Source organism: Dendronephthya gigantea, unplaced genomic scaffold (genome assembly GCF_004324835.1).
Source record: "Dendronephthya gigantea isolate DGI-Jeju-01 unplaced genomic scaffold, DenGig_1.0 000004F, whole genome shotgun sequence".
NCBI lineage: Eukaryota > Metazoa > Cnidaria > Anthozoa > Malacalcyonacea > Nephtheidae > Dendronephthya > Dendronephthya gigantea.
Window position 1 is genome coordinate 2,305,467 of NW_021163014.1, and position 13,603 is coordinate 2,319,069.

The 13,603-nt window shown below is 37.9% G+C and overlaps 1 protein-coding gene across 3 annotated transcripts; it reads right to left on the minus strand.

Annotated features, from left to right (window-relative positions):
• Positions 1-158: 158 nt before the first annotated feature.
• LOC114515537 lies at positions 159-13,582 on the minus strand. 3 transcript variants are annotated; one of them, XM_028534804.1, is made up of 5 exons: positions 13,476-13,582; positions 6,298-6,919; positions 5,434-5,552; positions 5,018-5,280; positions 159-4,909 (listed from the first exon to the last, which is right to left on the minus strand). In XM_028534804.1, exons 2-5 carry the CDS (start codon positions 6,908-6,910, stop codon positions 1,564-1,566), a joined length of 4,341 nt encoding a protein of 1,446 aa, XP_028390605.1. In that variant the 5' UTR covers positions 6,911-6,919; positions 13,476-13,582; the 3' UTR covers positions 159-1,563. The 3 variants fall into 3 exon arrangements, with proteins under 3 accessions (XP_028390605.1, XP_028390604.1, XP_028390603.1); XM_028534803.1 differs by adding an exon at positions 7,751-7,812 and having other exon boundaries at positions 159-5,280; XM_028534802.1 differs by having other exon boundaries at positions 159-5,280.
• Between the last annotated feature and the right edge of the window lie 21 nt (positions 13,583-13,603).

Sequence of the window (13,603 nt, forward strand, 5' to 3'; positions counted from 1 at the left end):
TTATGAATACGATCCACATGCACGATTAAAAAATTGAACTCGCCGTAAATCCAAAATCCACAGCGCTTGACGGCCTTTGCCTTCCATAGTATGCAGCCATCGTAAGGCATTATGGTCAGAAATTAGCATAAAATGGCGAGCTAGAAGATATACGCGAAAATGCATGAGCTGTGTCAAAAGCAAAAGCTAATGCTTCTTTTTCGGTTGTTGAGTATTTCTGTTCGCGAAGTGAGAGGGTTCTTGACGCATATGCAAGCAGTAGCGTAACCAGCCTAACAATTCGTCCTCCTATGATAATATTTTGGTGTTCATTGACTGTGAAAACAATAAATTTCTAAAGACTGACATAGTAATAAAATTTCTCACATGCAGAGTGCATTGATCCTTAAATAATGAACGTGACAAGTTATATAATGTGTCATTCTAATAGGCAGTCATTGTATTTTTACCAAGTATAGATAAAGTTGAGAATCAACGTATTTTATATTATTGCAGGTCAGAAACTGAGTGCTAGTGGAACATCTATTGACAAGGGAATATAATATAAATATAGGCCTAGCACTTCTTAAATTCACTTCATTTTTTCAATATCTTCATCACATGGATAAAACTATTAATAAATTGTGGTAATTTAAATGGATAATATGAATACAAAATTGAATAGAATATTTTATTCATTTAGCGTCATCGATCATTTAACTGTTTATAAACTAAACATTTTTTGACAAAAACAACCACAGAGTGCATACCACTGATATATTCTAAAACTGGAGCAGGCATCTACAATATATAATAAATAACTGAAGCTAAGGACGGCCATGTTGAACTCTAAACTTAATTTGATATTGTTTGGTGGAAGCCTAAATTCGATGTGAAAGGGTGAAAAACTAATTCGAACCATTGGCCATGGCCATTACGTGTAGTTTTTCAAACGTTCTCAAGGCTGCTTTCCACTTACGTGATTCTTTACCCGTGGAAAACTTTAAATGTTTCTAAATTTTTATTATTTTACACATGGGTCAAAAGTTCTTACTAAAACTTCAATTATGACATTTAGACAAAAGGATTTAGACTTTTACGTCCGGGGGAGATGCATCTCCAAAGGGAGATGCATTCTTCAATCTCAGTATATATCTGAGTGGCTTGTACCCTAATACAGAAAGCTATATACGGTTGAATAATAAGCTAGTAAATTGTATAAGCTGTAGGTAATTTATGCCAATCCAATAGGCTACATTTCGATGGCTTCGTTAAAGTTTTTCATTTCAGCCATATATCTGACATGCAGACATGATGTTACATGTTGTTAGTACTGTTTTATAGCAGAAATTAGCCAATGGTTCCGACATTTAACTAAGAACAGCATGCATGTCTATCAGCGACATGGTAAGTAAGTGCACAAAACCGCTGTGATTGACTGACTGAATTTTTACTTTCTAGTGAAAATTAATTGTAAAAAATCGATTAACCATGTTTCCTCGAGTGTTCAAATAAAGGTGACGTACAGTAAGTTCATGACTTCTTGGAATTTACAATTTTCATGTTAACTTTAAAACCCAGTGTTCACCAATTCTCATTTTTCGGCAACTCGGTAATGAATACACGAAGCATACCCTGGTCTTTTTCATGAAGCAACGCCCAGAAAAATTTCTTTTTCCAACCCTGAACAAGGGTACTGTTCACACCACATTGCAAGATGATGTTGTATAGTTCGGGATAACGCCTGTGATCAATGCGACCATTTATAGTCAGGCTGCGATCGCAAATAGAGAACATAGGTCCGTCTACATTCACATGCCATTTATCGTCGGCTGCTAGTATCTTCACCAAGAATCGTTCCCCAGCCTTAGGTTTGCAAGCATGCATTGGTCCCTTTGGTTCAACACCAGGATGCTGAGGTGAGAAAGATGGGACGTACATATTGTGTTCTATAATCATACAGCTATCCGGAGAAGTAGAAATGCAAATGGTAGATCTTTCTAAAATAGCGCGACATTCTTTTTTATGTTTTCTCCAATCGCTCTTTTGGCATTCTTTATTGCAATAAGCGGTAAAATAGCAATTGCGGCATGTGTGGGAACATCTCTTACGACAATGAGAGCAAAAATCAACATAAGTTGTTATATCATTTGTGGAAATTGATGAACAGGTGGATTCGTTTTCATAACAAGTGTTCTCAATGCATTCTGCTTTCAATAATTTTCCGCTATTTTGAAGATAACGTATATACTCGACAAAGGCATCTTTACTCAAACTCAGGCTTGTGTCGGATGGTGTGTCTTCGTACATCATTTCGCAATATATTCCAAATCCATGATTGTCAAATATCTCATTTTCTTTAACAATCGACGGAGGTACTGGCTTACGTTGGTCCACCGGAACCACTTGGACACCCCCAGACTTATTTCCATATATCTTATTCCGAAGAACAGTGCAACGGCTGTTACCAATTGTGGAAATGCCCTGCCACCCGTTTTCGAAAATCTCACAGTTGGAAACGGAAGCGGAGGAACTTTCTTCAAGAAAAACGCCATTGTGATCATTGTGGTATATTCGACAATTATCTATGCTGACATTAGAAGTGCCGAGTGTTACATAAATACCATGGCGTTTGTTATCAAGAATATTGCAATATGCAACAGTACAAGAGAGAGGTTCCCGGGCAAAGTACAAACCAATATCATTGCCATGTATTTCACTCCCTTTAACATTTACACAGCCACCAGTAGACACATTAATCCCTGAGTACTCACCTCCTGAGAAAACACAATGATTAACATCTGCTTTGCCCTGAACAGTCAAACCGGGACTTTTGCTATTTTTGAAGAAACAGCCGTTGAACGTATCACACCCCAGGGAATAAAAGGTGTAGGGACCCTCTTCTAAGGTACATGTAAATGAGCAGCTATACCAGGAAGAAATCGAGATACATGTGCTTATGCAGTAACCCTTAGAAAAAACAAGAGATACATTTGCAGCCATAACCTGTTTTCCCAAAATGCAAATTAAATCCTTAAAGTTGAGTTCTACACTCGATGTCAATTTGTCAGTTCCGAGCAAAATGCAATTGTCAACTGATACTGCGTAAGATAAACGCACACGATAAACGCCGGATTCTATCAAAATTATCTTACCAGGGATTTCAGGCGAAGCTTTAGAACCGGACAGTACATTCGAAAGACACTTATTAAGTTGACTGGACGAGTTACAAATTTGTATTCGATCCTTCAGTCCTGAAAACGTCAACTTGAAAGGCTTATACTCAGAAAATATGTTTCGATTATGATAAAACGCCAAAGCTGCAAAACTGCTGGCTTCCCAAGCTCTGTTCAACCCATGCAAAGCTAATGCTTTAATTGCAAAACCTAGCCAATACTTTGGCCGCTGTGAAATGTAATTTTCTGTATCAGTTAGGGCATTCTCATACTGCTCTAAGCCCATGTAAGCTACCGCGCGGTTGTGAAGAAGTTCAGGATCAAACTGAGTAAATTCTGCCATTGCAGAAGTGTACATTTCGATGGCTTGGTTAAATTGGCCATTCTCGAAATGTTTATATCCTAAAATTTGCATTTGTTCCATTTTATGTTTGGAACCTTTTTGCTTTTGCTTATCAGGAGACGTTGAATCAGTGGTAATGTAGGGTGTCATACACGAATAGAAAATATACCGTCGTATATTTTCATGAAGAGGCACTTTATGGGGAAAGAGAGCTGCCAAATCCCCTCCTTCTTTCACATGAATCATTATTTTGTGCGCAAATGTCATATATCGCATGGCATCAAGAACTTTGCTTCTAACATTAAGATCAAGAGCACATTCATAAACTATTTTCGCAGTTTCCGGCAAAATTACTCTTTCATCTAAAACCTGAAACGACTTTAAAATCGTCACCACTTCTTGTGCGTGCAGACACAGCGTTTGCCACAAACAAAAGAGAGTGGGATTAATTGAAAGATTGGAAACTCTTTCACGTTGGGTGTTAATATCCTGATGTAATAATAAATCATCAGGAGAAGGGCATTTCGAAAAACCAAAAGACAACATACTTATTGCATCCACCAAAGCCAACACTTCCTCACCATCAGACCTGAGTTTTCCTTTTATAACATCCAAAACTAAGCGATGCACAGTAAGAGAAGAATCCTTATTTTTACGGAATAAGGAAAAGTCGGAGAGCAACTTCAAGATATGCAATGAGCCCAGAGGGGTGCCAACGTAGTCACGGTAACCGTCGTCTTCAATTGGAGGTTTTCCAGGATTTACAAGTTCTTGCTGTATTTTAGTAGGATTGAAAAAGGCGCATGCGTTTAGGAACCTAACAGCAAAACTGCCGTTCTCACTTTGCTTGATATACTCAAAATTAAGAAGCCACGTAGTACGAACCGCCAACCTTTCTTGTGATTCGTACAAGGATGCAGGGCTTGCATCAGCGGCACGCAACAGTTCAATGGAATACTTCTTGTACTGCTCTAAATACTCAGAGAGAGTACAGGGAAGACGACTGATGTACGCGCATGCCTGCTCCAGTGCAAGCGGTAGTCCACCAAGGATCTTAACCAGGCTAGAAGCTGAAACTGCCGCTTCTTCAGCTAAAGAAAAGCCAGTTCTTTTAGAAATAAACTGCAGACCATCTTTGTCATTGAAGCATTCAAGTTGAAGACACTCGGACTCGTGGAATCGAGGAATTGTTTCACTCATCAATTTTGGTTTTCGTCTTGTGGTTATTAGGATATGACCAGATGCCCTCACGCTACGTTTCCACGGGCCAGATAACAGAACCTTAATGTTGTGGCAAAGTGAGTATTCGTCCATATCGTCTAAGACAAGGAGCCAAGGTCGTTGGATTTTAGAAATTTCAATCAGGGTACGAGTTAGGGTTCCATCAGGATTTGTTTCAGTTATAGTTCCAAAGAACGCTGCGTGGTCATTTACGGACTTTGCAAAAGCAGCTTCACTTTCGCCAGAGAACCAAAATACTCCCCCAGTATAACGATCTTTCCTTCGATGGGCATATTCAGCAGCAAGACTTGTTTTACCGGTTCCTCCTAACCCGCAGATAGATACAATTTTAACTTTAGGTTCATCGACTTCATCACCGACGTTGAAAAGGCTGTGCAGGTTGTTTAGTTCAGATTCTCGACCAGAAAACCACTCTGCTCTGTCCGGCAACATAAAAAGATAAGGCGATTTTTCATCACGCGAATCTAGGCGTTCATCTATATGGCGTTCAAGAGATTCTAACCGGTGTCCGAGGTTATTTAACTCTTTTCTTAATTGTACCTGAAGAATAAAAACAATGAGAACGACTCTCATACACTCGTACTCTTCTACTTTCTCCCATTCATATCCTATTGACCATTTCCCTGTCTACTCCTTCCTTTCTCTTTCACCTTGCACTCATTTCCCTTTTTTTTTATCTGTTCGTTTACATACCTCGATATTTTGATTTTCCTCTCGCCATAACTCCACAGAATGCAAAAGTTGAGAAAACTCATTTCTGATTAGTTTTAACAGATCTGCGTCAACCGCCTGGCCACAGCAAAGGTGCACACCTAAAAACGATCACCATGCATTCGTTGACAATTCAGAGATGTAAAACAACACTTGATTTTGGAAAACGAGTCCCGTGTCCCTATTTTAAGCCTGTCAATTGTATGTTAAACTGCAATAGACCTTTTCGATCACAACATTTTAACATCAAAACGTTTTAAATTTTGAACCACCTTAATGGATTTCAAGTTTTACTCTTACGGGCCATGTGCAAAGATGCAAAATATCCTTCTTCACCACATGCATGAAAAAGATTATTTTGACCAATAAATGTGGAAATAAGCCATAACACGAAAAAGAGGTTTAGGGGCCAAGACCGCGATGAAAAATTCTCATTCATGTATGGGTTATAGAAGGATGTTTTGCATCTTTGCACATAGCTTGTGAGAGTAAAACGTGAAATCCATCTCATTTAAGGTGGTTTTAAATTTAAAACGATAATCTTGTGACGTAATTACCGCAAAGGTCTATTCATGTGGCATTTTTGTTCGCAAACTGTTTAAGTAAGACACGCTGTTTCACCCGCCCTCGTCAACGTTGCGAGCACGTACGCCCAGCATTTACCAAGCGAAAACTTTATGTAATACATTTTGTATGTTTTAGTGTAAATGTTAAAAAGATTTCCATTTCACCACTTGTAGTTCAATATTTTGAAAATAATGGCCCTTTGATTTCCTTGTTTAAAACAAAGAAAACAACGATTGTGGCAACCCTAATTCTTACACGTAAAGAAATAATCCAAATTACCGTTGTTTTTCCAGTTATTCAATTCATCCAAAAAGTCTTTTTCATCAGCAGGTGCCATGTTCAGTTTCCTCACAAGTAATTCGATCTCCTGTATACACGCGAAGAAATTTACATCCGTCCAGTGAGAAAAATTACAATGCGCCCATTCATTTCTCACAACTGAACGAACTATCTTTGCCTGAGCAGCTGCACCGGAAGAGTAAAATGGGTGAGATTCACATATAAGAGTTAACGCAGCTGACAGATCCATGGTTGTGTCAAAACCAGTGAACTTTGCCATGAATGGTTGTAAAAATAACTTAGCGAGAGATATCGCATCTTTGACGGCATAATCATAGGAACTATGCTTTGATTTGTGGTTGACAAAATTCTTATTAATATTGCCGTAATTTAATGTTATATTGGAGGGATGTAGTTTTTTTTCGTGTTTTGCGAAAGTCTGTGTATTTATTGAGCTTGGTGGCAGGCAGAGACTTTTATACCAAACAGGAATTTCTCTTCCAAGCAAATTTCTTAATACTGGAGTTAGAAGTTTGTTGAGACATATTCCAGTCACAACCCATCTTCGTTGTTCATCAGTTATAACGGTAGGTGGAGCCGCTGTGGTAGCCATGAAAAAGACCTACGGTAAGAAAAAATTAAATCATTGAAAACACAAATTGTAATGAACATGACTGCATGATATAAAGCAATTTTAAGTACAAGTTCTTAAATTATTCTCAACAAGAACGTCCCTCGCCCATGATTGAAAATAAATCAAAATGAGATTTTCCTCCATAAAAAGTTAAAAACTGTTCAAATCTTATCGGGTACTTATAGTTCCTGTAAAAAAGCACACAAAATGGAAATTTCGCTTCCATATTCCGCTCTTTTCCATTTATTGATCATTTGGAGAAGGAATTCAGTTTGCCGATTCACTGTATTTTTAAACGTAACTTATGTACTCAAATCACCTCTCCAAAATCATGCTTGTTCGCACAGTTATAAATACTCCATTTTAGCGGAAGCCGTTATAAATTCTCCATTTTAGCGGAAGAAGTTATAAATACTCCATTTTAGCGGACGGCTGGTGACACTACCGAATATAGAACACGATAACTGATAAACGCGAATATATAGTTATCGAAATATATATACATGCAAAAACCCTTCGCCTGTGGTGAACGAAAATAGTTTATAATAATTATAAATATGTCCCATTTGATTTAACGATTCGGATTCCAACGGTTATTCCTATGTTTTATAGAATGATATTGATAATTTTTTGGATAACCAAAAAACATAAGTGAAAACGCAATATGATATGCTGGAAAGTATATGTGTGGTTTGTTTTTAAGGAGTGAGAAGAGCTCAGTAGTCATAGCAATCGGCAACACCGTCGTTATTTTTCAAAAATTTGTCATCGTGCTTATGTGAGGAACATGGAAAAAATACGGCATGATACTTAGCTTACTCTAGGAATTTGAATTCCCAATTATAACCAGCGTTATAGTAAAGTATTTTGATTATTTCACCCTAAAAATATAAACCGTTTATTACTCATAACGACAAAACGAGATATCATTTGTGTGAACCAGTGACCAACTGAACGTAAAAACATGAATGTAGGCGGATTTGACAGGGAATTGCATGAAACACACATATTCAATACTAAAATTTGAATATGCATAACCATTCATTATCGTCTACAGGCATTTAACGTCAAGTAATAAACATATACAGGGTGAGTAAAAAAAAACTGACACCTTTGAAATTCAAATTAGCTGCAAACTTATGGCTGGAATATGACAATTCCCATGTACAATCAACAAAAACGATTTGATAAAACTATTCTTTTGTATTTACAGAGCTTAGAATCCATTTTAACTCCCAATGGGAACAAAATTTATGCTTTAGGTTAATTAATATGGTATGCTTCGTATACCAATGAAATATTTTAAGCAACTTCTGTCACATTACAGCCGCTATGCGACTAATTTGAATTTCAAAGGTGTCAGTTTTTTTTACTAACCCTGTATAGTAGCATAAATAAGTTGCCATAGAAATCTAGAGATTAGACATTAGTATCCCCCAGTATCAGGCCGTTCCCGTAGTAACGGTCCAACTCTCATTTTTTTAAACAAAAGCAAGCTTACACTTTTATTTTTGTCACGAAAAAAATCGACGAAGAATGGAGGAAGAAGACCATTATTTGGTACATGTGAATATTATATTTATTCATTTTTGTTTATATTACTGTATCATTCTTATTTAAAGTGCCCCTGACACAAAATGCGATTTTTGCACCATGGAAAGTACGCATTTGTCCGAGTGTTATGGTGAAAGAATTTTTCGATTTTAAAAAAAGGAACAAATTTTAGAGCCTCTTGAATCGATATATTTTTGAACCCATGGCCGTCGTAACAGAAGACTGGGACTAGCGATTTTCGTGACGTCACGCAAGTGAGTCGCTGCAAACTCACAGTGTATTTCCTAGGGTTCTATGCTGTTTTTAATACACATTATTTCAAATCTCGTCGACCGCAGGATTCAATTTTTATACTAGGTATCAGGATTAAGGTTAAATATTATACGTTGCATCGTCGGAAGAGAAGATGCTGAAGAATAAGGGTATTTGAAGCGCGATTTGAAGCGCGCATGCTATGATGAGTCGCGATGACGACTCAGAATTGTACCCGCTTTAGCATGTGGTGAAAAGCCTCTAGATGACAATGAATAGACAGAAGCCTACCAAAAGCAAAAGGCACAGAAAGATCTCATAACAAACTGCGTGTAATGTATGAAATGCCAGACGGGTTATATATAGCGAATAGTCATCACAGTTTCGACCTATAGTCGCGACATGCCGATTTTGTAATACACTGATTTTGACCGTGATCATGCAGTGTGTTGTCTTTTGTCTTTATACGTGTAAAATGCGAAACCGATCGATCTCCTCACGAAGCGAAATGTCTGTTTATACTTTTACAGATAGATAAATGTACGGAGTCACTTATATGCGACCAAGACGCGAATTTAAAATACGTAACTTTACACCATAGCTCTTTGTTATTTACGTACGGGCATATATCAAATCCTCACTGAAACTATATTTAATATCGGGTATGTTATTATGTTTATAGCTACAAAAAAACTTTTAAAATGTGCGTTCACGTAATGAGACAGGTTTCTGCGTCATGTGCATAAAACTCTCAACGATAGACATAAGTTAGTATGCTTATACAGAATATAGCTGAACATAGTTACCGTAATTACTCGAATAAACGCCTCCCTCGAATAAACGCCGCCCTCGAATTAACGCCGCAGGTACAAGCAAAAATATCATTAAACGCCGCCCTCAAATAAACGCCGCAACCTTTTCGTCATTGCGGCGTTTATTCGAAGTATTTATTTATAACCACGGTTCAATTTTCATATATAATGATATAAATAGAAAAGACACATAACTTTTATACTTAGTTTTTTTGGGGACTAATTGTATTGGTTGAATTGGCGTTTGAATTACACAATAAATTCAGAGTTGTTACGAGTTTGCAATAAACGCCTCCCTTGAATAAACGCCGCCCTCGAATAAACGCCGCATGTTATTTGCTAAAAATTTAATAAACGCCGCGGCGTTTATTCGAATAATTACGGTATATCCAAGTTATATCTCAAAAGCACTCAAAAGCCGACTCACTTGTATGACGTCAAAAATTACCCTCGTTCCAGTTTCCTTATAACACGGACATGTACCACTGGAAACCCCAAATTTGAGGCTTTCAAACGGCTCTAAAATTGCGACGTTTTGATGAAATCGAAAAATTCTTTCAGCGAAATACTCGGACACACGAGTCCTTTACACAGTGTAAAAATCGCATTTTGTGTCAGGGGCACTTTAACGAGTAAAAAACAAGGTTTTGAAAGCCACTTCAGTGCTTGCTTGGCGACTGGCTGGCGAAAGAGCCGGCAAGAATGCTGCAGCGCATTGTATAAATAAATAAACTAAATACTGTATGCCGTATAATACATCCCTTATTAACCGAATACGTTCGGTCTGTACTGCAAAAATATCAGACCTCGGTCTTATATGTACGGACCTCGCTATCGCTCGGTCCGTACTGTCAAGACCTTGGTCTGATATTTTTCTAGTACGGACCTCAAATTCGGTTAATAAGTGGTATTTATTTTATTTCAAAATGCAAACGGTCTCAAAGAGCCAGAGAAAATCGCGGGCTCGGGAAACGAGATTGAGCGTAATGCATCATCCAGTTGTGTCGGCGTGCTTTTGCATTAAGATGGTTGTGACGAGTGTGCTCTTGTCCTAAAATCTAACTTTCAGCATTTCCAGGACTTTTGTTTCCCACAAGTTTTATTGTTTTCCTGTGGACTTTGACCGAGTTTTCACTATTGGTATTTTTCCGCCTTTTCTAGTTTCTTTCTGGACATGGTTGAATACGGAATTTTCAGCAACGATATGGCGAAAAATCATCGGCTATCGAAGAAAACGGCGAGCTTGAGGGATGGTGCATTAACGAGTTACTGAATGAGGCAACGCTTCAAAAGAGATCGAGTCGCCTTATTTAGTGAAGCCACGGTCTAACTGGCTTTACACGGTCTAACTGGCTCTGACAGGCAAGTCAACTGGCTTTACAGCAAGCCAGCTCAATTTACTTTGAAGCGGAAGGAACTTCATTGAAAGTGTAAGACGTACAAGCGTCAAAAAGACGCAGAAAATGTCACAGAGGATAAGCTTAATTATTTTCTTTTAAGGTGATGTAGCAGACAATGTAATTACTGTTTACTTGACGAGTTAAGGACAGCCCTGAGAAGCTCACACGAGACTGGTCCATCGGTAACTGTTAACTCGCTGAAATAGCAATTTTTCCCAGAACGAAAACGACTCTTGGAAAAATTTAAGAAACCCTCTTACTATGAGCAGATGTTCTCACCTAAAGGTAAAGAAGAAATCTGGTGCAAACTCAACAATCTAGTCAAAACAACTAGTTAAATTATTAGCAGAACAAAATTAATAGGAGACTTGCGCATAGAGAAAAGAAAACAATCCGTCACTATAAAGACCTTATAACTGACGCTGTTGCACTTATGTCACTACTGAATTGTTCGTAAATGAAGAGGGAAAATGAAACCTTTATGAACACAGCTGAATATTGGCCATCATGTGCCAGAATCTGCAAACCGGGAAAATTGTTATCTAGCAAGGACTTGCCTGAAAGGTTAGCAAGCATTGAAGACAACCAGAATTATAGAGCTTAGCACAACGCTAAATACTAAAAACAAAATAGCACCTTCAGGAAGAAACAGCAGAACCCCACGAAACAGGTCTTCTGGGTCTGCGGAACAACAGGGGTGTTTCTACCCTCTCTGAGTAGCTTCAGTTAACTCAATTATTACCAAGAAAAAGTTCACCAAAACTAGAAGATTTAAAAAATCAGGTGAATCTTTCATTGTTTCCTGTTTATGTTGTGTATAATTTTATGCCATATCTTAATGAAAAGGTTTTACTGTAGAAGAGGTCGGTTAGCCAACCTTCTACCAGCAGGGATGGCAAAGTTTAACTTCAGATCCTCAAATTCCTAACCCTGTATCGGAAGAATCCATAGATGTTGTGCCCGTGCCTGCCTTCACACCCAACTCCATCTGTATGAATCTGATTGACCTTGCAGAGAGAAAGAGATAGCATGTCTTGTAGAAAAAAAGTGTTATTAGTATAGTATTATTTACATCCCGAATATTCACTGTACCCAAGAATGATTGGAAGGCACAATCAGTCCATATTACTGTACTTGTCACACAAAATTGCTGGATGGCAAGCCAGGACCTGAAAGATAGAGACCTACAAATACATCCTAAGTCCAGAAATTTCTCACATTTGTTTAGAAAGTTACATTCTGTACAATTACTCTGTTTACCCAAATGGGTTAATTATGCATATGCCCTATAAATTTCACAAAACTGGTGAATTCTTCCTTATCTCATCTGAGGCTCAAGGGTCACATCACAACTGGATATATTGAGGACCTCTGCTACAGGGCCAGATGAACATACAATTAATGGTATTGATTCCATCCAAACATTTGAACGCCTTGGCCTAGTCATCCACCCAGATAAGTCTATTATTATATTGATCAAGACAACAAATAGTTTTACCTGGGTTTCAAATTGATTCGATTCTAGTGGCTATATTACTGCCAGTCTTATATGCTACAATAACTCAAATTAAGGGCAAAACTAAGGGAAAAAATTCTGACTGTAGCCAAGGTTATTGGGCACTTGGTTTCTAGTATCCCAGTGTTGATTTGGAGATTTGTATTACAGAAAATTGGAAATGAATAAGATTGAGGCCCTGAAAAATTTCATCATTTCAAGGCGGGTCATTTAACGTGTGAATTTAACGTTAAATTATTGTGGCGAGCTTTCTCAATCTTTGCGCTAAATCTCAATTACGTTTATTTTTAACAGAAGTTATGATTATGCGGTTGCAATTGTTAACCAAATAGTTATTAGCACTCTTCCCGTGATGGTCGCTAGAACGGGAGCACTCTTACTCAGTAATTATTTGTTTCTTCATGAAGCCTGCATTATCTTGGTGAACTGATGAACTGTATTCCCTAATCAAACGCTACTGCATTCTTTGTTTTTTCCACGCGTCATGCTATTTATATGTACATGCTTGGAATAACGCGCAAGAGGATAAACATTACAAGATTCGCTTTTACATAATTATTATGCCATTTGAAACACTAGCTTCCATGCACAAATTCTCAATTTTATATTATGAACGCGTGCAATTTCCTTTTCACCGAATTCGGCCCTTCACCGAGCGAATAATTCTGATTTTTGAGGAGAAAGGCCACAAATGCTACTCACAAAATGCTTCAGTTGTCGCAGCTGTTGTGAGCAATTATAGGTTTATACTTAAAGCTGGAATATTCAATATATACATGCTACTTAAAAGAAATGTTGATACAGTTTGCCACCATGCCGCGATTACTTTCAAAGGCTTCGACATATTTTTCATCAAGTTTATACTACTTCACATAAATTCCGCGGCGGGTTCGTCATGGCGACACTGCCAACAGGCAAATGTGGTTGGCACTGGTTGCTGTACCTCACTCAAGCAAAAAAATCTGGATCAGTGATTCAGTGCTTCAATAAAGGATGAAACAAACTTTTACCTTAATTGCCTACTGACTCATTCTTGAGGAAACACGAATTACATAAAAGCTTTTAATTTGATTTATCCCTCGGCATTTGCCAAATATCTTCGGGTGGCCAAGACCATGGCTTGATGTTATTCTTGTAC